At 41.1% G+C, this 24,700-nt stretch overlaps 1 protein-coding gene across 12 annotated transcripts in view; it reads right to left on the bottom strand.

Annotated features, from left to right (window-relative positions):
• The window catches only part of RBM33 (RNA binding motif protein 33), a 134,029-nt gene that overhangs the window by 47,696 nt on the left and 61,633 nt on the right, over window positions 1–24,700 (bottom strand). For 6 of the 12 annotated variants that reach the window (XM_045388069.3, XM_005551263.5, XM_005551264.5 and 3 more), the window contains 2 exons: window positions 23,154–23,439; window positions 17,157–17,215 (listed from right to left, as the gene is read on the bottom strand). In XM_045388069.3, coding sequence (XP_045244004.1) covers window positions 17,157–17,215; window positions 23,154–23,439 — 345 coding nt within the window. The remainder of the gene's footprint in view (window positions 1–17,156; window positions 17,216–23,153; window positions 23,440–24,700) is intronic. The other 6 variants (XM_074036458.1, XM_005551265.5, XM_074036455.1 and 3 more) reach the window with 1 other exon arrangement.

Genomic DNA, 24,700 nt, shown 5'->3' with positions numbered 1-24,700 from the left:
AAGTCAATGAAACACATGGTGTGAGCATGAATGTATCTCCTCCAAAATAATATTGTATTCCTCCAGGTAACTTAAATGTTCTCTTTATGAAGTATAGCATTAGTATTCCATCTCTACTTTTGTGTATCAACATGATTCTGACATATACAGACAGTTCCTGACTTACAATGGTCCAACTTACGATGTTTGCAACTTACAGCGGCCTCATCCTGATGTAACCCACTGTAAGCTGCGGAGTAGCTGTGCAAGCATTTCAAAACATGTCTTAAAATAATCTTCCAAACTTTCTGAATGACAATAAATTAGCAATCAAGGTTCTGCATTATTTCAAAAAAACGTTTAAATGATGCTTCTCAGAATGACACGGAATAAAACAAACAACTGCCTGCCTCTGCATGCAGAGAGGTTTGACTGATCACATTGTTTCCAACCCATGCAAATTGGCAATGGTGGTGCTGAATAAAAATCCTTTTCCAATTACTCATAAGCTGTTTCAATGCACACTTGCCTACGCTTATTTCGGGGGAGGAGGCACACGGGAGGGGTTTCAAACAGATAAATACAAAAGGAACCAGCAAGATTCATTAAAAGAATTTGCATTCAGAAATGTAAAACATATGGATGAAAATGATGTCACTGAGACACCAAAAAGAGACAGTATCACAGCTTGAAACAAGCTAATAGTTGTGAAAAGTAAAAATCACTCAAATGTAAACTCTTCAAATGAAAAATGGGTATTTTATAACATTTTAGCTTACAAATACGAAATTAGTTAACACCTCTGGAAACTATGAAAAACCATTTCCAACGTTAAGTGTGGTTATGATAGCTCTCTTCATGTAACTGAGTCAAGATCAACCACAAGTAGGTTTGATGTTGGTTTACCCAATCACCTAGATAAGAGTTTGGACGGGGCTGATTTCGATTCAACAGAGGGAGGAGGTTTCTAACACTCTCCCAGCAATAAACACATCCTCAACCCACAGAAGCACTCACTCAGGAGGAGGAGCACTGCCTGCTGGGGACGATCTCAAAGCGAACTGGGCTAGAGCTACTTCAAGGTCCAAGCCAACTCACCAACAGTGGTCTGTTGATGTTGTTGAAATTATAGACCAGTTAAAAGACAAACTGGTAAATCTGGCTGGCACTAGTGCAGCCAGGCACACACTGGGCGTCAGGTGACAGCAAGAGTGGGTCAGGGAGAAGGAGCCCCGAGTAACAGCTGGGATGAGGTGTGGGCCTCTGTCTGCCAAGTCTGGAACCTGGGAGGTGCTCACAAAGAGACTGACTGAATTAAATGTTCATTTTCTTACTTTTCTGGTAGGTCTTGATGCCTAGTGGGAGCCAGATTAGGAGACCTAAGAACAAAGTCTCAGCATGGGTTAGAGTTGGGGAAGTGGGTTCTAAATCAAGGCTCAGGTTCTAGGTGACAAAACAGGAAGGTACTAGCAATGCGAATGGCCATTCTTTCTACTTGCCAGGACTCACAGCCTTTTATAGCTCAGCAAACGCTCCTACACACTCCCTACCATACAGTGACTGACAACTGCAGGGATTCTCGCAGAACTTAAACAACCATGGCGAATTCAACATGGACCAGTCAAGAACCAACATTTTATAAGCAGCCACTTTAGAACGAGGACCAAAGGGAACTCAGGCCCCCAGTCCACTGGCAGAGTCCAGGAATTCCTGGGTATGACGCTGTCACCACTGTCGATACCAGGGCCCCATGAACTCATCAACACACAGTGAGGAAACTAAAACTTACGACATTAAATCACTGGTCCAAGGTCACAACACTATTTTAGTATTTTTATTTTTCTGTAAGTTCACTCAACCACATCAGGGATTTCAATATTCAAGAAAACCAAGTTAAAGCTCCTGCAAGGGTTCATTTTATTCATGACATAATAAAAACATAGTGGAGGGAGTTTCAACCCATATAATAAGAAATCTTATCAAAATTACTAAATTTGGGTTACAACTTTTCCCCGACTTAGATATAAAAATGGTAGTGTACCCCCAACTCAGAAGGTGGACCCTGGACACTCGTCACATTACGCACTTCCCCTTTCCATCACAGGTATTTCCTTGAAAAATGTTCACTCTTACATTTCTGTCTCAGCCAAAATGCAAAATTACTACAGAAAACGGCTTCTCTTGTAACCCTTGGTACAGCACCTTTACCTCCTCCTGTCCCTGTTTCACTCTCTGGTCACCTCCCTGTATCAGGAGACGCCTGACACAGGGCCCAGATGGACCCAAGCCTCCGACTCCTCTACTCCTGTGGCCAGGCTCCTAAAGGCTGGAACATGAAGAATCCCATGAATTGGAATCACTAAAAGCTTTTATTTTATTTTAACTGGCTCATCAGCGTCAATCAGCAGTCTTTCGCCCTTCTCTCACTGCCCAGGATAATTTCACACCTCTGAGCACCTTCTAGTGATTCCACCACACAGCTGTCCCCTCTGCCTGCAAGGCCCTCTGCATCCTCACCGCACCTCCTTCCCACCCTTCTCTGCATCCACCTGCATCTAAACATCACTTTCTACCATGAGTAATGGACTTGCTGCTAATTTTTAGCAACAGTCTATTTGTTAAAAATAAACATAAATTCTCACTCTATTATACATTTGGTCAGATTTTTCATTTAAAAGATAGGAACAGTATGCTGAAATAGAACAGAAGGTGAAAGTCGGCCACCGATGCGCTGACAGGCCGTCAGCCCTAACTACAGTCAGCACACTTCAGGGCTCGTAACTCATTAGCTCTATCAGTCACTACTATGCTAATGAGCTGGCAAAAAAGCAGACATCGGGAGGTGCCAGAAAGAACGGGAACAGTAAAATATACTTTCAGAGAAAGCGGGAGAGTCCTTTGGGGCTATTTCCACTTAACCCTTAAACACATTTTTATTGTATTAACAGCTGGAAATCAGCATCATTGGGCGTGAACAGTTTTTATCAATTTACAATTATTTTGCCAATCTTAACAAAGAGTAAAGCAAAGCTTGATGTATCAGTCATTCAGAATGACAGGTAATTATGCACTACCACTCTCTCCGATCTCGGCTCAGTTTCCCCTTCACCCCTTTCCGGTGTGCCAGTTGCCAGGTGTGCAGCTGCAGGGTGCACTGTTCCCACAGGACCAACCAGCAGCAGGCAGAGCTCCTCCCCAGGTGCAGAAAGAAGGGCTGCTTCTGTAGCTGGCCTTTTGTCACTCAGCTCTCATGCCAGGGAAGTGCCAGTTCTCTTTAAATTTTGCCTATAATTAGAACAAGCTGAAAGAGGTCCTGATCTTTCAATCTTCGTTATTTAATAGGTGAATCCCTAATATTTATTACGGCTTTTCTTACTGGGCTTAGAACTGGAAAACACCATTTCTTAAAAAATTCTGTAGTTCTTCTAAGTTCCATGATTGTATCTTAGTGCCACAAGTCGCATCCTCAATAGTACAGAGGTCCTCACTTATCCATAGTTTCATTTTCTGGGGTTGAGTTACACACCATCAATTGAAATCTGAAAATATTAAATGGAAAATTCCAGAAATAAACAATTCATAAGTTTCACACTGTACACCTTTCTGAGTAGCATGACCAAATCTCTTGCCATCCTGCTCCGTCCACCCTGGGGAACGAAATCATACCTTTGTCCAGAGGATCCATGTTGAAGACTCCCTGCACGCTAGCCCATTAGTCACTTGGTCAACGTCTTGGTTATCAGATTGATTGTCACAGTACTGCAGAGCTTGCATTCAAGTAACTCATATATTATTTAATAATGGCTCCAAAATGCAAGAGCAGTAACTGTTTTATTGTATGATTAGCTATTGTTGCTCATCTCTTATTGTGCCTAATTTGTAAATTAAACTTTATCCTAGGTATGCATGTACAGGAAAAACCACGGTCTCTACTGGGGGACTCGCAGTACACGCCCCTTGGATAAGGCGGGCACCACAGCACCGGCCACGCGGCTGCTGCAGCAGGGCTCTTTATAAACCCTTTATCCCACCTTCCATCAGGCAGTTAATTTCAAGTCCTCAAAAAGACAGATTTTTCTCATTATAGATAAGGCAAAACGTAACTGGGAAAGCAGACTGGCCTCCACTCCACCCTGAGCAGAGTCAACCAAGGTTCACTTTTTTACTTTGCCACAGGTTGTGATCAGGGAAAAGGACTCTGTCTTTAGCCCTTTCGTCCTTTTTCCAAAAGAAAACAGTTACTGAATTAGAAGAATAAACTCAAAGAGTTTAGTCCACAAACCTAGTTTTCCATAAAAATTCCAAGCCACCTGAGAACTAGGTACCTTACTTCTCAGGTCTCTAAGCACTATCAGATTCCCTGAAGACTTCCCTGGAACTTTAATGTTGTGATTTTCATCTCTTCCCAAAACTCTCTTTCCTTTAACTGACTATTTACATGCTGTCTAAATGCACAGTCACTGGCATTTGAATGTTACTGATACATAACAAAGCCCCCAAAATTCTCTCTCATGATAGTTTTTTCACACTCAGTGGAAAAGAAAAGCCTTTAAAATCCATCACTAATGTTCAAGTAGAACTTTATTGTAACTTCCAGCGATCCTGCAGGTGCCCAGGTTGAGAAGCAGCACTCATCATCTAACCTGACAGCTCTCCCAGCCCTGTCTCCATCCCAGCCACTTACCAGCTACAGCCTTGAGCTCATGACTGAATCTGTCTGGGCCTCAGTTTACTCACCTATGAAACAGCAATAACAATAGTACCCACCTCACAGGGGCAGGAAAGTCCTTAGGACAGTACCTAGCAAATAACAAAAGTTCATCATACATGTCGTTATCATTTTTACACGATTCTGTAGACAGCAGCAGTTTTTGTAGTCAGACTGTAAATATGATATACAGCTTCTGAAATATGTCCATGTCTTCTGTAATATTTCCATGTTTCCGAACAGGGTAAAACCCAAATCAGTACAGATTCCCTGTTTGCATTCTTATTTCTGAGTTCAAATCAGAAATCCCTCATAAAGTACCAGCAAGTCCTAGAAACTTTGTCTCTTGAATCTCTCCAAACCACTCCCACTTCTCTCTGACCTTCAACTGTCGGGTACGAGAGCTGAGACCAGACCTGCCTTACACATCAATGTGTTTCCATGCTTGGCCCAGTGCCTGGCACACAGGCGGTTATAAATATTTAATGGATGAATGAAATGCCTGTTTGTAGTAGCAAGGTATTCCCCGAGCCTCACATGCTCAACCTGAAGTACCGCACCATGCTGTAAAACCAGCTGCCCACAAAACACCGGGAGAGGTGCTGAATGGCTGAATGAAGGAAGGAAGGAACAAAGGTTAGGATGTACTGACCTAGACCTTGGGCAATGAACTGCCTGAGGCTTTCGAGCTGAGCAGATGTGAAACACATACATGCACTAGGACCAAAGAGAAGCCAAGATCTGGGGTGATCACTGGTTGAGAGACAGAAAAATTAACAGAACTGAGTTCTTACATGTATGACAGAATTTTTTTTTTTTTTAAGAGACAGGGTCTTGCTCTGCCACCCAGACTGGAGTGTAGCAGCACGATCATAGCTCACTGCATCCTCAAACTCCTAGGCTCAAGTGATCCTCCTGCCTCAGCCTCCAGAGAGCCCAGGACTACAGGCATGAGCCGCTACATCTGGCTGATTTTTAAATTTTTTGTAGAGATGGGGTCTCACTGTGTTACCCAGGCTAGTCTGAAACTCCTGGCCTCAAGGGATCCTCCCGCCTTGGCCTCCCAAAGCACTGGGTTTACAGGTGTGAGTCACTACATCTGGCCGGTAAGAAATCATTTTAACTCGTATTCTATGTAATATTGTTAGAGAAAACGAGTGAGAGGACCATGCTGACTGGCTTCTCCCCCTGCAGCTGGGAAAAGAGTGAGGGTCACCGGCGGGAGGCCAGAACTTCCACGCTAATAGGGTTTGGCTCTGCATCCCCACCCACATCTCATCTCCAACCGTAATCCCCACAGGTGGAGGGAGGGACCTGGTGGGCGGTGACTAGATCACGGGGGCAGTTTCCCCCACGCTGTTCTCATGATGGTGTATGAGTTTTCACAAGATCTGATGGTTTAAAAGTGGCACTTCCCCACTCTGCTGTCTCTCCTGCCACCATGTGAAGAAGGTGCTTGCTTCCCCTTCACCTCCTGTCATGATTGTAAGCTTCCTGAGGCCTCTCCAGCCATGCGGAACTGTGAGTCAATTAAACCTTTTTTCTTTATAAATTACCCAGTCTTGGGCAGTTCTTTATAGCAGTATGAAAACAGACTAATACACATGCTGTCTCATTTAATCCTTCTCACAACCCTACAAGGTAGGTATTCTGCTCACAGAAATCTTCTGACCACTTAAATAACCTCCACTTAGTACAAGGTTAGAAAGTGGCAGAACTTGAATTCAAACCCAGGCTGCCTACCTGCAGAGCACACTGGGGATTCCTTGGCATGAACAGCAAATGGGGAGGGATTTTTCTCACATTCCCTAATCAGTCCCTAATCATATGTTTTATCATTACATATGTAAGTGTAATTGTGCAAGTCTATGTGTGTTTCAGAGGCAAGAAAACCAGTATGTACTACATCAAGTCAAAAGTCAGATAGCCATGGAAATTCCATGGCAGGCTTTAATAAGTAAAAGAAATTATCAGTACTCACGTGACCAATCTACAAGAACTGCATTAAAGAGGTAAGACCAAAGACGCTATCTAAGATGTAGAAAGAAACCATTTACTCAGGGTGAGTAAACAAGGCAATTTCTGACCTTGGAAGTTAGTTAAATAGAGCAAGAATGGGAAAAGAAGGATTTGCAAGTGTAGCCTGGAGTCTGCACATGCTACAGGCAGGGCGCTGACTCCTGAAGCAGCTGGGTGAAGGGCAGTGAGGAGGGAGTAACATTATGTCAGCAAGTGCACAGGATCCAAAGAACCTGAAGTACACACTGACCTTTACAGGTGGGGAGGCTGGCCCAGGGAAAGAGAGCACCTGAATGGTAGATAAATCCAGTCCAATCAGGAGGAAGTCATGACGGCCCATTTTCCAAGATGACAAATGCCCGCATATCAGTCAAGTGATACCAGGATAAGAAAAGAGGGCAGATAATGCAAGACACCTCTCAGAAAAAAACATTCAATGACTGATCCATGAAATACACCAGAGTGAAAAGGGTTGCCTCAGCTGGGGACAGTGCCTCACGCCTATAATCTTAGCACTTTGGGACCCCAAGGTGGGCCAATGCTTGAGCCCAGGAGCTCGAAATCAGCCCAGGCAACATGGTGACACCCAATCTCTACAAAAAGTACAAAAACAAATTAGCCAGGCATGGTGGGAGACACCTGTAGTCCCAGCTACTTGAGGCTGCGGTGAGAGGATCCCCTGAGCCCGGGAAGCTGAGGCTGCAGTGAGCTGCGATCACACCACTGCATTCTAGCCTGAGCTACAGAATGAATGCTGTCTCAGAAAAAAAAGCAGGGGTGGACGGTTACCTTTCTGGCAATGTCAGATGCTGCTGGACACAAGGGAGAGCTCACCCGGGCAGATCTGCGGCTTGCCACTGCTCTCATAGAACTTGAGAGTTTAAATATTTAAATAAGTTGTTTAACTTTTAAGCTTTAAGATCCCAAAAGCTGCTCATTGACTGTTAACACTATTGCTTTTCTGAAACAGAAGTTTGACAAATAGCAGGTCTCCTGAAACGCACAGTGTCACTTTTCCTGTTTTCTGTTTGTTTTGAACACAAGTGGCACTTTTCTCTTTTCCTCTAATTACACAACTTAAATTCCGACGAACACGTCAGCCACATGGAAAAGACTCCCTAACTGCTCACCTAGCACAAGTTATCACTTATTCCTTAGTAATAGAGCCCTAATTTTATTCAGGACAACACTGCCCAGATAAAAACTACATATTCCAACTTATAAGGAGGGTGACATTTGGCTAGACTCTGGCCAACAGGAGCAGTTGTCAGCTGGAGAATGGGTGGCGGGGAGCTCCCTGGGGGACACCTCAGCTGGCCTGTACCTTCTGCCCTTGCCCTCCTCTTCTTTTGGCCTGGAATACAGACAAATGCATTAGGTGATGGGTAGATGGAAAAAAATGTGAGTCCCTGATAGAGCTGCTATACATAAAAAATAAAAGCTTTTTCATTTTTATGCAAAAAATAAAACAGTCACTGTTAACTAAGTTTTCTGTTAAACGAGCCTCATTCACATCCTGACTCAGTCAAACATCACAGCCAGTTTATTATGTTGTAGCCGATACAAATACTGCTCCAAGAAACTGGCAGACAAGTCACTTTTCCTCTGAGATAAAGAAACTCAGGTTTACAGAGTTAGAAGTGAATTAACTAAGTTTACATCACCAATGAATGACAACAAAGATGACAAGAACCCACATTTTCACACTCCTGGTTTATTAAGTGCTTTATCCATCATAGTACCTTGATTCTGCTAAAACAAATTTATCTCCAAGCAATGCCATATAAATCATGGTTCCAAAATCTGACATTCATAAGAGGTTCTGTTGATGTGATCATTCCTTTATTAACTTCTATCATTTCATGGGAATAAGGGTACTACATTACCAACTCCCTCTACCAAATACAAAATTATTTTAAAACTGTTATGAGCTGTGAATACCTCACTTAACAGAACTTTTAGTACTAACGTTAATTCTACCTTTTGAAAGAAAAGACTACTTTAATCCTCTCAAATAATTGCTCAATTTTGCTTTTCTTTATATCCCTTTAAAAATCCAAGGTAAGAAATTATTATTCTCTCTCATATAATTCTCATACAAATTATACCTTCACTTTTCTGCATCTCTTGTTAATTACATGATTTTTATCTATATTAATCCTATTCAAGAAGAACTGATAACTCCGGTTACAAAAAAAAAAAGATGAAAAATTTTGCATAAATTGCTTAGCACAAAGTTAATCGTATAAAGCCAAGAATAAAAAGGCACTAACAGCTATTATGTGACTTATCAGCTTCCCTAAAAGGGTCAGTCCGTATATTTTAATAAGACTAATTAAATATCTTAAAAATGTCATTGAAACTTCATGAATCTTTCAATAAATTATAACCAATCTCTACAACATGTTTTCCTTTATTAATCTCACTTAAAATACAAAGAACTATTTAAGAAACCAATTGACACTTAGGAACACCTCTCAGTTAATTCCGATTAAATGGGTTGAATGCAAAGAATAAAGGCCACTAGTGACCCCTGACATAATTAAAATTACAGCCCTCTATCACAATATGTTAATCCTCTTATTTCAGTATTCTCCATGGATTTTTTTTCTTTCAGGTTATACCTTGTTTAAATACCTACATTCATCTTCCTAGAGGGTATTTTTATATTTACAGATGCATTCTAAACATTTTGAAGAAGGACATACCTTGTGCCAAGTACTAGGTTTCATATTAGGGGGTAAAAAAAAAAAAAAAAAAAAACCACGTGAATTTAAATACGTTAGGATAATATTAATGGTTCAAGCAGTGAAACAAGAGCACCCACTACAAACTACAAAACTTCTGGGTACAAAATGGTGTTTTGATGAACCTCCTAAAGACTACTTACATTATTTCCTGAAATGAAAAACTCTTTATTTCTGCACCCTCACCCTCCCACGCCCTCCTGAAACAACTCCTCCCAATGACTGGCCCCGCTGTAGTAAACTTCCTCACTTCAGTACTTAATGAGGGTCACAACTTTACGTAGTTACAACTCAACTTACTGGATTCTATCATTTTTTCTCAGTTTATGGAAATTCAATTTCATATTGAAGGAGAAAGCACAGCATAAAAACTAAGAGAATCGGCCTCTAGTTCTACCTCCCGTGTCCAGTTGTGTGGACTTAGGCAATTTGATCTTTCCAAAAGTCAGCTTGCCAATCTCCAAAACAAAAAAATAATAATTTTTTACTTTTGCTCCACAGGCTGCTGAACACAAACTGTGGAATATAGTGATCACTCAATTTTTTTTTATTCACTACCGATTTTCAACCATATATGCTCTATAAAGACTGTATTTCCTCATTCAAAAAAAACAGAAAAAAAAAGAACCAACTAAAAAAGGAAAGCAGTAGTATCAGCTATGTCAACTGAAAAGCATACAGTCTGTCTTAAAGTCTCATCTGTGAATACACTGACTATATCATCCACAATCCACTCCTAGGCATTTACTGACAACTTATGTTCCAAAAAAAAAATCTGTACACACATACACACCCCCCCCAAAAAAAAACCTGCCATAAACAAATGTTTACGGCAACTCTAATCACAACAAAGACTGGAAATAACCCAAATGCCTATCAGGTGAATGGGTAAACAAACCGTGCTATATCCATATACTGGAATACTACTCAGCAATAGAAAAGACAAACTACTGACTGGTGCAGCAAACGGATGAATCGCCGATGTGTTATGCTACAGGAAAGCAGCCAGGCTCCAAATGAAACAAGCTCTATGATTCCATTTGCACAACACAATTACAGGAACAAACCCATTCAGTGGTTGCCAGGGGCCGGCAGGCAGAGGGGCTGACCACAAGGGGCAGAAGAGTCCCCGGATGAGTACATAACAGTAGGCACCAAGCAAAACGCACACACCTGTACACCCAAAGGACTCAATTTTTAAAGTAAAATTCTCATCTTTTGGAGGAACTGCTTTTTGGTTTGGTTTTGTTTCGTTCTTACTTGACATGGAGTCTCACTCTGTCGCCCAAGCTGGAGAGCAGTGGCACGATCTCAGCTCATTGCAACCTCCACCTCCTGGGTTCAAGCAATTCTCCTGCCTCAGCCTCCCAAATAGCTGTGACTACAGGCATGTGCCACCACCATGCCCAGCTAATTTTGTATTTTTAGTAGAGACGGGGTTTCACCATGTTGCCCAGGCTGGTCTCGAAATCCTGACTTCAAGTGATCCACCCACCTCAGCCTCCCAGAGTGCTGGGAGCACCGACCAGACCAGAAGAACTGCTTTGGATATTTTATAATAAAACAGGACTTCTTTCCAAGTGTGCCTTAAAAATGCACCTAAACAGAACCACAGGTCTTCAACGACTCCTGGGAAATTAAATATTAAAACAAAAAAAGCAGTGTGTTTTCTAGGATGCATCACTAAAAGTAACTAAGATTTCCTTGGCGCAGAGGAGTTCCAAGACTTTAAACTTTGTGTCCAACATTTCATAGGATAAATTATAAATTATTAAGTTGCAGATGGGCAAACTGCACTGAGGTTAAGTCTATATATATGGCACTCTGTATCTGAAGAGAATTTAAAAAGTGTCCCAGTCAATGTTAACAGATTGACTTAGCCAATAAACAAAAAACAGCCCTCCGCCGGTATGCACAGGAGATTGCTTCCAGGCCCCGCACATACACATGTTGTACAAGGGACAACTGTAGTTTATCACATATTTTAGAAAGCAGTTTTTACAAAGGAGCTCAACGGCTCCAACAGAAGAAACAAGAAACCAATTCTATGTAATTTCAAGGAGTACTCCCTGGCCTTTGAGTGAGGAGCATGGACTTTAACCCAGCCCTATCTCTATCCAACACATGCACTGCATGCTGACCAAGCAGCAAGTTAAAGGGTAACTGAATTTGATAAACCACCTTCTTTAATAGCTGTTACCACAGTGTTTAGCTGCTCCTGTTACTGCTGCAGATGGGAATTCACTGATATGATTAAATTTGATGGTATGATAATGTATGGTAATCACGATTAATCAGAAACTCACTAGCAAGTGGAGGATGTTGGGTATTATGTCACCTGCATTTTAAACTGCATTCTCTCCTTGCAAGCCTGACAATGTTTGACAGCTGGAAGGATCTCCTACTATATTCGCCTGCTACTACTTATAGGTCTGATCAGAGAAAATGCCCATGATTCCTTCCATAGCTTAAGTGCTGGTAACTATAAGGCATTGCAGGCATGTAAAAACAGTAGGTGTTCAAAAGCAAGACTTTCTTTCCTGGATAGAATAAAGTCTGGATTCTCATCTGCAAGGGCTGTAATCAGAAAGAAATGTGATTTGATGCAGCAGTCTCATCAAACATGATTTGCATGAAATGGCCTATAAGATGCATCCAGCAAACATCATTCACTGCCACCTGATACCATGTGCCCAAATGCAGCCCAAACTATAAGACCTGCGATGCGCTGTAACTACAGAGTCAACACAAATGAGAACCTCATTTGCTAGGTCTAAGTAAGTAATAATACGATTGTTAAGAAGACGCATTTAAACTTAAAAGTATAGTTTAGTTTAAATTTAAACAAAAGGCACTAAGAAATTATTCAGCAGCCAAACTACCTGGTATTTAACGGCCAACTGAAATACCACCATCTGCCCAACACACCAATGTAAAATCAAAGGGCTGAATAGTTTTTAAAATGTTTAAACCTATTTTAAAATAGGTTTTGAAATATTCTAGGTCAAGAATCTTTAAAATGATTTTTTCATAAGCTTAAAATTTAGCTCAGGACTTTTTCATACACTTAAAAACAGCAACTGCACAGAAAAACAAAAGATTCACAAAAATCTCAAAACAACACTTTAAAATATTCCGACAATTGACATTTTATGTTACTTTTTTAAGTGGGCAAACTTTAAAAACAAAAAAAACTCTCTGAGGACAAATACATGACTAGAAAATATACTTTACGGGTAAGATAAGGACTTACAGTTCTGTATTAGTGACAAAAACACCAGGTATAGCCTTTGCAGAAAGAGAAACCAATTAGATTAATTTAACTGTAAAACAAAGAACATGTGAAATGGAAAACAGAATTTAAAGTGTAGAAACTTACTTCCAGAAAGGTAACTAGCCTTTCACCCCACTACTTCCTTATTTAAAAGACAAAAAAAAGCACAACACAGTGTTCTGTGAAATAGCATTTGACAGTCCTAACATGAACAAAAATGTGTTCATTAAATGGACTAGTGGATGGTAAGAGGCCAGACCAGAAGACTGGACAGAGCAAGTGCCCAAATGAAACAGGGTCATCAGTCACACAGGACATGTTAAGCTCTGAGGGTATGTTACTTCCTCTGCTCATCAGCCCATGTAAGTATTCATATGTTATGTAATGGAAACATGTTTTACAATCAGAAGAAAAATAGTTTCAGAGTTCAGAACTAATATGCATATCTGTAACTAAAATTAAGTACATAAATCTAATTTTTAAATGGAAGCCTAAATTACAAAGCACTTTACAGATCCTTAAATGAGGGACTAGGGAAAGACATGCATCCTAGTGCAAAGACTAACATAACCAACAGTTAAAGCAATTTTCTCCAAAATGATCAAAAACAAGGATCCTTAAGACACTTATTTTGACATTCAGTTGTTTTAAAAATCATTTCTTAAATTCTCCAAATAATGCTAATTAGCAAGAAATAAAAATATTAGTCTAACTACAAGTAAAGCCTAGAATATCAAATTTTGGCCTCAGATTTGGATTTTTAAGAATAATTTTTAAGAATAATTTTAAAGGCCGGGGGCGGTGGCTCACGCCTGTAATCCCAGCACTTTGGGAGGCCGAGGCGAGCAGATCACGAGGTCAGGAGATCGAGACCATCCTGGCAAACACGGTGAAACCCTGTCTCTACTAAAAATACAAAAAATAAAATAAAAATTAGCCGGGCGTGGTGGCGGGCGCCTGTAGTCCCAGCTTCTCGGGAGGCTGAGGCAGGAGAATGGTGTGAACCTGGGAGGCAGCGGAGCTTGCAGTGAGCCAAGATCACACCACTGCACTCCAGCCTGGGCGATAGAGTGAGACTCCGTCTCAAAAAGAAAAAAAAAAAAAAAAGGATAATTAAAAAAAATTTTATACACTATGAAAAATAGGATTTCATATTTGGGTGCCTCGATTTCTGTAATTTTTAATTTAAAAACTAGACGTATTATCACTCAGCAAAATTTCTGGACATACTAGTTCTAAACTAAGCATAAATACCAAATGTATCATAGATCCTTAAAAATTTGGAAATCTAGTGGTACTTTTGTGTAGTCTTTTTTTTTTTTTTTTTTTTACTTTTAGTTGGGTACAAAGCTGCATTCTTCTATAGTTAAATGCATGTGATATAATTCTACTATGCAAATTCACATATGTGGTCTTGAAAACAACAAAAAGTAAAAAATGTAAAAATTAAACTGCACACCCCCCTTTACATTACTCATTCTATGTAGGGCTCCTAATAAGCAGTAAGATCACTCTATATTAAGTTTTGGGTATGTTTATTTGACAACTATGTGCTCCCTCCCGCCCCTCCGCACAGGGCCTGTGGCTAAGTCCACCACAGAGCACAGGATGACTGGGACTCTACACGGGCATTTAGCCACAGCCATTCACCAGATATCACACAAATAGGAGTAAACACACAACTCTGACTGATGTGAGGAAGCTACATATGCACTACGAGCACAGCTTTGGATAGAATGTTACCTATCCTAGGAGCAATGAGAATTCCTTTAAAGGTACTTAAGCTGGGGAAAGGAAAGATTACAATGAATCTTGATTTGCTCAATCGCAAATATCATAACAACCAGCACACAGATTTCTGAATTCAAATCTATTTTTGCGTACCAAGAAGCACACTGACTCAAACAGACCACCTGATAAATCTGAAGTTGAATGTTCCATCGCGTTGTGTGTGTGTGTCATCAGTTTTTAAAGCAAAATTCGGTTTGACAAATATTGATTGAACCCCAAATACAGAAAACCACCAGGATAGAAACTGAGGGGCATACAGCCATCCATAAGAACCAAGACAGAGCCTGCAGGACATCCAGCCATCAATAAGAAACCTCCAGTGGGCTTTGCTAAGCCATGACAACGCTGTCTTCACTATTTTTAAATTTTACTCAAATGAAAATTAGCTTAAGGACATAAGTTAGGTTTCATTTAATGATGCTTGATTCATTTTACAGCTTAGAGACAGCGCTATGCAGAGCACTTGGCATAAAGTAGATCCTCATTAAATTTTCACAAAATTACATTTACATTCACAGGAAAGAAGTTTAATCTAGTAGTAGAAAAAAGGAAAAATACTCAACAAAGATCTGGCTTACAACTAAAACCACCAGAGAGAGCCTACACTTTATCTTTCTCCCCAACAAGACTCTGGTGGGCTTTTTAAAAACATAATACCGCTACTGTATTTTTTAAAATACACATTTCATGATTTTCTATCAGGGAAAAATGATGACAGAAATAAGTAGTGCACTGCACGCGCTACGTCCCAAGTTCACTGTGACGTCAGCACTGGGGACTTAAAGGAAGAGACATGCTAAATCGTGGTAAAGACCTGGACTGAAGAGAACACTTACTAAGCTACATTCACATACACGGCTCATTTCTAGCCCAGCCATTTCTGATCACCCACACATACTTCCCATCTCAAAAACAAAAACAGAACATTGCACCTCACAGAAACTGTTCAAAACTGCCTTGAAACACATTTACCAAGCTTAGAGTACTATATAACTGAAGAGCAAGTTCAGTTTCTCACAAAAATGTTCTTTTATTATCCTCTTCTAATAGCGGCAAAGTATTCTAAGGTTTTATTCCTAGCATCAGATACAATTATATTTGCACAACTGAAAAATGAAATAAAAATTGCAATTGACTATTCTAAGTTTATATTAGTAAACATTTTTACAAAAATATAAATTACATTGCTTTAGGTTTATATCTTAACTGCAAATGCTATTCACATCAAATTTTATCCTTGTAGTACAAAACATGAAAACACATCCAAAAATTATTTTAACACAGATATAATCATAGTCCTGAAAAAGCAAAAAGTCCTTAATATCTCAGTGCTTTAAAATAACTAGCAGACAAACTACTCCACAGAAGAAATATATTCAACGACTAAAATCATACATGTAAGCCTTAGGCAACAGAACTAATAAACCTTGGCTTTTTAGACAACTGCTTCAAATAGATACCCAGTAAATATCACCTAATGTTTTAAAAACAACTAACTTTTAAAACTTGGTAAATAATTTATAGAAACACATTAGCTAACTATAAAGAAATCAGGAAGAACCAGCTTTAGAAACCATGTCATAATTCATAACTACAAGTCAAAGAAATTTCTATAAAATACTCTGAACCTTAAATCCAATAATGTTATTTTTGAATAATCACCTGATTATACATTCACATCCTTCATTTAAGCCTTCTTGCTAAATGCCATATATAAATGTTATCTACTGAAGTACCAAAGATAAACAGTTCAATAGGCCATTTAGGTATTTCCTGAAAATCAGACTGTTTAACCTAAATAAGGCTACCTCTGTTTTACATATAAATGACATTAAAATGTTATGGTCAGTACATTTTTTTCCCTAAACTGTTTTAAAAAAAAATGTACTCTCTAGTAAAACCATGAACAAACTACACACTGAACCAAAAATTCAAATAAAATAAAATGTATATATTTAAACAAATATAACTAGTTAGTGGGCTTGTTTCTTCTACCTAAAACACATTAGAAGAATGGATAAAAGTACTGAAAATACAGCAAAGTGTGCATTTCTGTGTGTAAGTGAATGAGAGTGTGTGTGTGACAGACAGCGAGAGAGAGAATATATGCTTTCTTTTAAAGATATTTTCAAGTGAAAACATTCATTTTAAATTATAAAATGAGTGGCTCATCAAGACCCTAGAGGTTCTTTTAAAAAACAAGAGATCTCTCATTTTCATTTCCTAGAATTTCACACACACACACACACACACACACACACACACACACACACATGCACAAACATACATGTGCCTGCGGGCGCAAGCACACATATACCCCCACCTCTCTAATAAAGCAAGGCCCTTTCTCACTTAGCATAAGGCAATAATAAAATCAATATTCATATTCTTTAAGATGAACAGCATTCCACTGATGATCCTGATTCAACAATTTTACAGTTAAACAAAATTAATTCTACTCTCAAAAATCCACTGACCTTAAGCTTTTAACAAACATTTTCTATTGCAGAGATTACTGTCAATATTTGCAAATCCTTAAAATTATATTTGGCTGGAACCTCTTGCACTTGCTATATTAATATTTCTTAGTAAATGTATGCTCATCCCTATCAGAGCAGAAGGAGCAGCTGCTACTCACTGGGAATCTCTGGGGTCCCACAGCAGGTCTCGGCTGGCTCGGAACTGGTAGCAAGGGCACTGCAAGAAAAACCCCTTGTGTTAGAGACACACTTTACTCAACACCCAAACCCCTGTACTACAAGATATGAAGTTTAATATAAAATATATATTATGTGTACCAGACGTATAACACACTGTGCTTATACTTAAGCTAAGCATTTAGTATTTTTAACAATTCCATAAAAGGGGGAAAGCAGAAGTTTCCTTTTCAGTACACAACAGTGCAAGCAAAAGTTTAAATCTCAGTAGTTGACTATTATTTGGAATTAAAATATTTTGCAACAGAAGAAGACAGTATTACTCTAAAATAAAAAACCGAGTTTGTTTCTCCTATCCCTATCCAGATAATTCAGGTTATCGAATCCCAGTTATATTTTCCTACACCAGTCATATACACATTTAAATCTCAACCCTCATGAATCATGAAAGAGAGAAGGGAAGGAGGGAAGTGAGGCAGGCAGAGAAAGGAAAACAGAACATCCCAGGAACTGGAAAAAACGCTCACAGACCGTTAAAAATTTTCTACTAACCAATCTCCTATGCCAAGGCAAAGTTTACTTTGGTTTATAAACAAGCAGGACTTCCATCAATCCACCAGAACAACGAAACAAATCATTTTTTAAAAGACATCTCAGAATAGAGAAGAAGCTAGATGTAAGTTTCATACCTTGAGGCTAAATCAGATGTGTTTAAGCTCTTTAAAACTCACCATGCACTATACTGATCTTGATTTTCAAAGAAACTCACAATCTAAGTGCAGGCTACATCTTACATCAAAACATGCTGGCAGATACACCTAGGAAGCTCTCAGATTGTCAGGTACTGTGGGGCTGAACTGTTTGCAACTCCCTCCCCCCGCCCCCAACCCCAAATGTATACACTGAAGTCCCAACCGTCAGTACCTCAGAATGTAACTGGATTCCACTGACTAGGTCTTTAAAAGAGGTAATTAAGGTCACATGAGGTCTAGGCTATAATCCAACCTGACTGGTGTCCTTATAAGAAAGGGAAAGACACAGACAGTACACACAGAGGGAGGACCACGTGAGGACACAAGGAGAAGGTGGCCAATGACAAGGCAAGGAGAGAGGCCTCAGAAGGAAGCTGCCCTGTCCACACCTCGAACTTGGACTTCCAGCCTCCAGAACTGTGAGAAAATAAGTTTCTGTTGTTTAACTCGCCTTATTTGCGGTGCTTGTTATGGCAGCCCCAGCAAACTCATACACATCAGGTGGAGTTGACAACGTAGCGTATTTTTTAATTTAAGAAGTGTCTGCTAAATGCGAAATACAGGTGATACCTCTTAAAAGTCCATCAGAATCACTTCAAAAACAGGGTGCTAGGATAAACTTTTTTTTTTTTTTACTATGATTACTCAAGGAATTCCATACATTAAGCCTTATCATTCACATCGCACTTTCCACACTTCAAGTGATAGCATACATGGCCTGTGTCACTGCTTGATCAAATGCAAAGTGTGACAGAAAGAAAACTTACTTTTATAAAATGTAAAAATGCCAGAAGTTCATCCCTTCCTTGACAGACTAATGGAATGAGTCCAAATTTCAAAATTAGAGTGGGTCAGTTTGCAAGACTTTATATAAAATAGAATCCAACTCTCCCCTCAATTCTATACAGCTGATGTTACATCAATTCCATATCTAAAGTGAAACACTAGACTGGAGAAAATGGATAAAGAAAAAAACAAGAATATCTCTGACCTCAGAAGATTACAATGAAGGTGACGAAGAAAAAAACTACATATTAAATGTAAAGACGTGATTTTTAAAATCAAGTTAACAAATATAAGACACCCAGATCCTCAGTAACTCGATCATAGGTACTACTCAGAATTTAAATGCCAATATCTACCAAAAAATTCCCACACAATACAAGGATAAAACATTAAGCCTCTTGAACCAGGAGAATGAGAGAGAGAAGGCGAGGTGGGGTCTCTAGAAAGCAATCTGATTGTAATAAATGGATTTCTTACACAGGAGCCTCTGATGAGCTGGTAATCTGCACGAAGTACCAGCCTTTTCCCTATTTAAAAAAGAAAAGAAAACACAGCAGAAAAGGAAAAACAGCTGACAAAAAAGGGTTGCTGCGGACGGTCCCAGTGGAACAGGCAAACACCTGGCCCACCCAAGAGAAGCCACCTCAGTGGGAATGCCCAGGCATATGTCTGCAGGCTCTACCTACCGGGCCCCGGCTGCCCACTGTGAGCACAGAAGAATTCAGAAGGTGTGATGTTAGAGACCAGTCCAGTTGAAGCTTCAACTTGAATATCTGAAGTTTAATATTTATAACTTGTCCCATGTGTTTAATGGACTAAGTTTTCAATTCATTATAATACTAAAAATCTGGAAACAAGTTACATTTCCATCAAAATAGTTTTTAAATAAATTATAATGGAACACTCTTCATCCTCAAAAAGGAAGTTTGTGCCATCAGAAGAAGATGTGTGTACATTGTTAACTTTTTGAAAAAGCACCTTTCATCTATGGAAGGCTCTGAGAATCACAGGTTTAATCTGTGTATCTTTTACGTACAGGGAACATCTTGATATTCGGTCTCTCTCGAGAGGAACTGTGCATTTCTATCTAAGCTCATTCATTTATTACAGAATAAACAACTGCTTCCAAAGTGTTGCCTATCTACCTAGCAAGGCTATTTTGTCCTTCTCTTCTGTGTCTGTGTACCTCTGAAGGTCAAAGGCAAATTACAGATAAGGGACGTGTGGCACTAAAGCTCCTGGTTTCATGGTGAGAAAAAGCTAGCTGGTCCTGAGCTGAACAACTTTTGTCAGAAAGCTGACCTTGGAGTAGCTGCTAAATCACACGTGTGCTTTGGGGTGCAAGGCCTGCATTCTACACTTGTCAGGCTGCTAACTTTTGCAGGGGACACCCTTTTCATACATAGAGGATATCTTGGGGCTTCCTGATAGCTTTACCACCCTGTAATTCTAGCTAAAGAAAATCTGTACATATTACCAACTGCCAGTTTTCCACTGCATTTTACAAGGAAATGCACAAGAAAGAATAACATAAGCAAAATCATTCCAACAAATTAGACTGACAGCAGTGCCAGGTTTAGGACAACCACTATGGGGAAGACGCAAAGGATTACTTGAAGGAAAGCCACCCTTCCCCATTCAAGTATGCATGTGTCCATTCATTCAACGGCTACTGCGGGAGACACAGGCACCACGCCAGTCAGCGACGTTCAGGGCCACCTAAGAGGATGTGGGGACGAGTGATACTAACCAGGGTGGGAAGAACTTTGTGGGCACACGGGGACATGCGATGGGGTCAGGAGGGCTTAGGAGTTAACTGTACTTTAAAGCCTTATGCTTATCTGCCATGCCCAGTGGCCTAGTGGTGACCCGCAGACACTGTCAAGAGGCGCCCCCCTCCCTTTCACTCTGCGCCAGCCTGTCACCATCACAGTCCCCTGCTCCATGGCCACAGGACAACTTCATAATACTTCTGACCCACGTATGGGAGGGTCCCAGGCTCTAGGTCACTGGCCAATCCCCCGCACTTGAACTACTACCTTAGGCTACTCTCCACTTCTGAAACTTCTCTCCCACACCCTTGGGAATCCCTAATTCCCCACCCATCGGCAGCATCCACAACACCCCGAGTTCCTTCACCTTCTCGCTCTCATGGCCCCTCTGAGCGGCAGCTGTTCTCCCACAGCTTCTTGCCAAAGGTCTGGGGGTAGAAGGGCTCCTTCTTGATCTCACTGCTGCTTCCAGATCCAGCTTTCATCTCATGCCACCAGCTGACATCCCCCAGCACCACACTGCCCCTGTCATGTCTCAGGGAGTTCAGCTCCAGTCTGAACAAACACAAAGATGGCCCTTGCCATGCCCTGCCTCAGATCCGTGCCACCTCTGCCTCCAGTCCTGGTGACCATTCTACCCTTCCATCTCACTCCCTCCAGCACCCTGATTCAAACAATCGTTCAACTCTACGAAGATCTCCAGTGACCTCCTTTTCACCGTCTCAGCCTCCTCCCTGGTGTCCTCTCCTCCCTGGCATCTAACTTATGATCCACAGCCCATCGTTATCAGCACTGCCTCCCCTTTACTACTCTGTGAAAACCATGACCCTCATAAACCCAACCACCTGCCTATTCCACACCTAGTGCATGCAGATGAGCACAGCTGGACAGAGACACACAACCATGCTGACTGCCCTCACCTCAAATCCACACTCCTCAAGGGCTCCGCAGCCCCACCCATCCCTGCGCACATCCACTCTTCCAAAGCACGAGAGGATGCTCCAGAGCTCCTTTCCTCAGACCTTCAACACGCTCTCCTACCTCCCCACTCTAGCTCCTTGCTACCTACTGAGGAAACTGAGGCCACCAGGGAAGAACTGACACAAGACTTCTCCACCTGCCCACTCATCTGAGCTCAGGCTTCACCATCTGCCCCAACTGTGGAGGACTCCCTGCTCCTCCATCTCAGCAAGCCCACCTCTGGCACACGGTCCTGGACAAGACAAGTTTTTCCTCTCATCTGCATCAATGATGTTTTTCCTTCTTAACTAGCTCTTTTCTGTAAGTGCAATGAATAAAAAACTTAGAATAAAAAACTTTCTCTCAAGCCTATTGGCTCCCACCAATTATCATCCAACTTCTGTTTTAGCAAAACACAGTCAAAGTCTGTCAATACAGTGGCCTCAAGTTCGTGCCCCATCTCAGCCAGGCTTGCGCCTCCTTCTCACCAGTTCCTTTATACTTGCAGACAGGGTCTCACCTGGAGGAAGCCCCTTTATACCTGCTGATCACTCTGCCTGCAATCTTCTTCCCCAAACAGCCACATTACTAACTTACAGATATCCCTCAACTCTTTCCTGCTCAGTGAAGTTCACCCTGATCACCCTATTGTTAAGAGACAACCCATCCCTTCCCCCCATCCTGCTCAATTTCTCACTGCATTTTCATCTTCTAACATGCCACATAAAATACTTATGTTTACTGGTAATAAACAATAATAAGACTGCTAGAAAGCAAGATCATGGCTGAAGAAAGCTTTGTCTGGTTTGTTCATCAATATAACTCAAATGCCAAAAATAGAGCAGTAACTCAATAAATGTGTGGTGTGTGTTCACAGATACATGAAGTTAATGCTTCATATAAACCGCTCGAAAACAGTTTCCTATCTTAAGGAACATGTTTCAGTAATAATCAGATCTGTATTTATTTGATTACAACAACTAAAAGATGGATGTGTCCCCTCTCCACCAGCTGACACTGGAATTGAAGGGGGGCATGCTGCCTGGAACCAAAGAGGGACACTCACCACTGCAAACATCCTCACCGGGAGACTTATGAAGAGTCACAGCTCAGCACTTTCCACTCAATTATACAAGAAGAGATACACATTTTTAAAGAAATATACTTGACCCATCAAGCTAAAATCTAAATGAATGGGGAAGAGCCAAGGAAAACTCATCCTTACAAATATGAATGTGAAAACCATTTTGCCATAGCGACGGCTTCAGTACAATAAACTAAATGCCTTCAGATGTACAGTAATCTATAGCATAACAGATGCTCCTCAATATAGGATGGGGTTACATCCCAATAAGGCTATCGTTAGTTGAAAAGACCCTTAGTCAAAATGCATTTCATATGCCCAACCAATGGAACATCATAGCTTAGCCTCACCTACCTTAGGCAGAACACTCACATCATTCCACAGCTGGCAAAATCATCGGGGCTGGGAACCACAGCACCCTCTGCCCAGCTTCGAGCGAGTTTTGGGATGCCTGTTGCGACCCCAGGAGAGATCAAATCTCAATATTCGAACTATGATTTCCTCTGAATGCATACTGCTTTCACACTCTCACAAAGTCGAAAACGCATCAGTGGAAAAATCCTAAGTCAAACCACTGGAAGCTAGGGCCATCTATGCTTTACAACAGTAAAAGGAAACACAGACCTTGAACAGGCGTGACCACCGTCCCTTTGAAGTGCGGGTTGATGTGTATGTTCTTGGGCTGCTGAGGAGTCACGGGTGGCGGGGTCATCATCATCCTTGGGGTCTCTAGCTGGGGAGGCATGTGCATTCCCTGAGGGGGGGATGGGTGGTGCGGGTGCTGCACCGGAAGCAGCGGCTGCAGCTGCTGTGGCTGGAACAGGCTTCTGATCGGCTGCTGCTGAGGCGGTGGTGGCGGCGGAGGGGGAGCCTGGGGCTGTGGAGGAGGAATTAACCTTGGAGAATGAGTCTACAAATCACAAAAAAAAAAAAAAAAAAAAGTTCACCGAAATCAACATTTAAAAGAATGCTGACGTGTTACAAATTTACACTGATCACATTTGTAAAGTTACAATGTAAGAAGTCTGTAGTAACAATTTGTATCAAAACAGCAGGATAAAGAAGCTTCTCTACTTCTTCACAGTGAGGGCTATAGTCTCACAATTGAGTCAATCTCAAGGCAAGAAGGAAAACAGCCCCAAAGCACCCAGTGTGAATTTTGAAAAAAAGAAAAATTCAGTTCAGGGAAAAGAACTGCCCACACTGGGCAAAGCCCTGTGCCAGGGACAGAAAAGCAGCTGCCACGGCCCTCCCTGTAGCAGTCCTGCATCCCCCTCCAGGAACTCTGGTAAGCAAGGCAGGAGATGCGCACCAGTTACCCTGCTCCAGAACTGAGGCCTGAGAACAGGACAGGGCTACTGGGAGGGAGCTTCTCTGAGAGGGTGGCACCTGAACTCAGTGATGAAGGAGGGAGAGGTGCAAGGCAGAGTGAGGGACAGATACCCAGAAAGAAGCAGAAGCAGCACAGACCCACCTGCTTGGTAAAACCAGGAGACCAGGAAAGAAGGCAGGAAAGAAGGTATGAAAATTACACACTCAAAGTGGTCAGATCTCGGTTTGAGGCTGGTTATTTTGTCAAACAGTCACTAGAGAGGAAGAAATCAACCACTGCAACAGCTGCTGTGGACTGAACCTTCCCCACATTTTAAGTTCCTACTATAAGGTCAGTAGAGAAAGTTAGCTGACCTAGCTCCCCACAGTCCTATAAAGTAGGTCCTATTTATTGACCTCCTTTTACAAGATCAAGTAGTTGGAAAGCAGAAAAGCTGGAACCGGAATTCAGGCCATCTGATTCCACAGGTTTTGCTTTTAATCACTAACCAAACTGGTCACACAGCTAATTAGCAGTAGACCACAACTAATTCAGTTGTCTAATTTAACAAGCTATTTTCCCTGAGATGATGCCAAATTATGGAGGGCTTTTGAATTCCAAGTAAATGATCCATTACCATGCCATAGACAACATGTGTAACAAGGGATCATGAATGATCTCTTTGGTAGGAAAATGATCATTCACAGCAGTGTGAGATGAACAAGGGCAAAGAAGATGCAAGGAGACCATCTAATAGGCTATGGCGAGAGCTGACGCACAGGAACAGCCATAGTCTGACAAAGAGCAAGAAGACATCTCACAGGAACAATCAGTAGAATTCTAAAACTAATCTATGAAT

The sequence above is a fragment of the Macaca fascicularis genome, chromosome 3 (assembly GCF_037993035.2).
Source record: "Macaca fascicularis isolate 582-1 chromosome 3, T2T-MFA8v1.1".
Lineage (NCBI taxonomy): Eukaryota > Metazoa > Chordata > Mammalia > Primates > Cercopithecidae > Macaca > Macaca fascicularis.
This window is presented reverse-complemented; position numbering and strand designations above follow the sequence as displayed.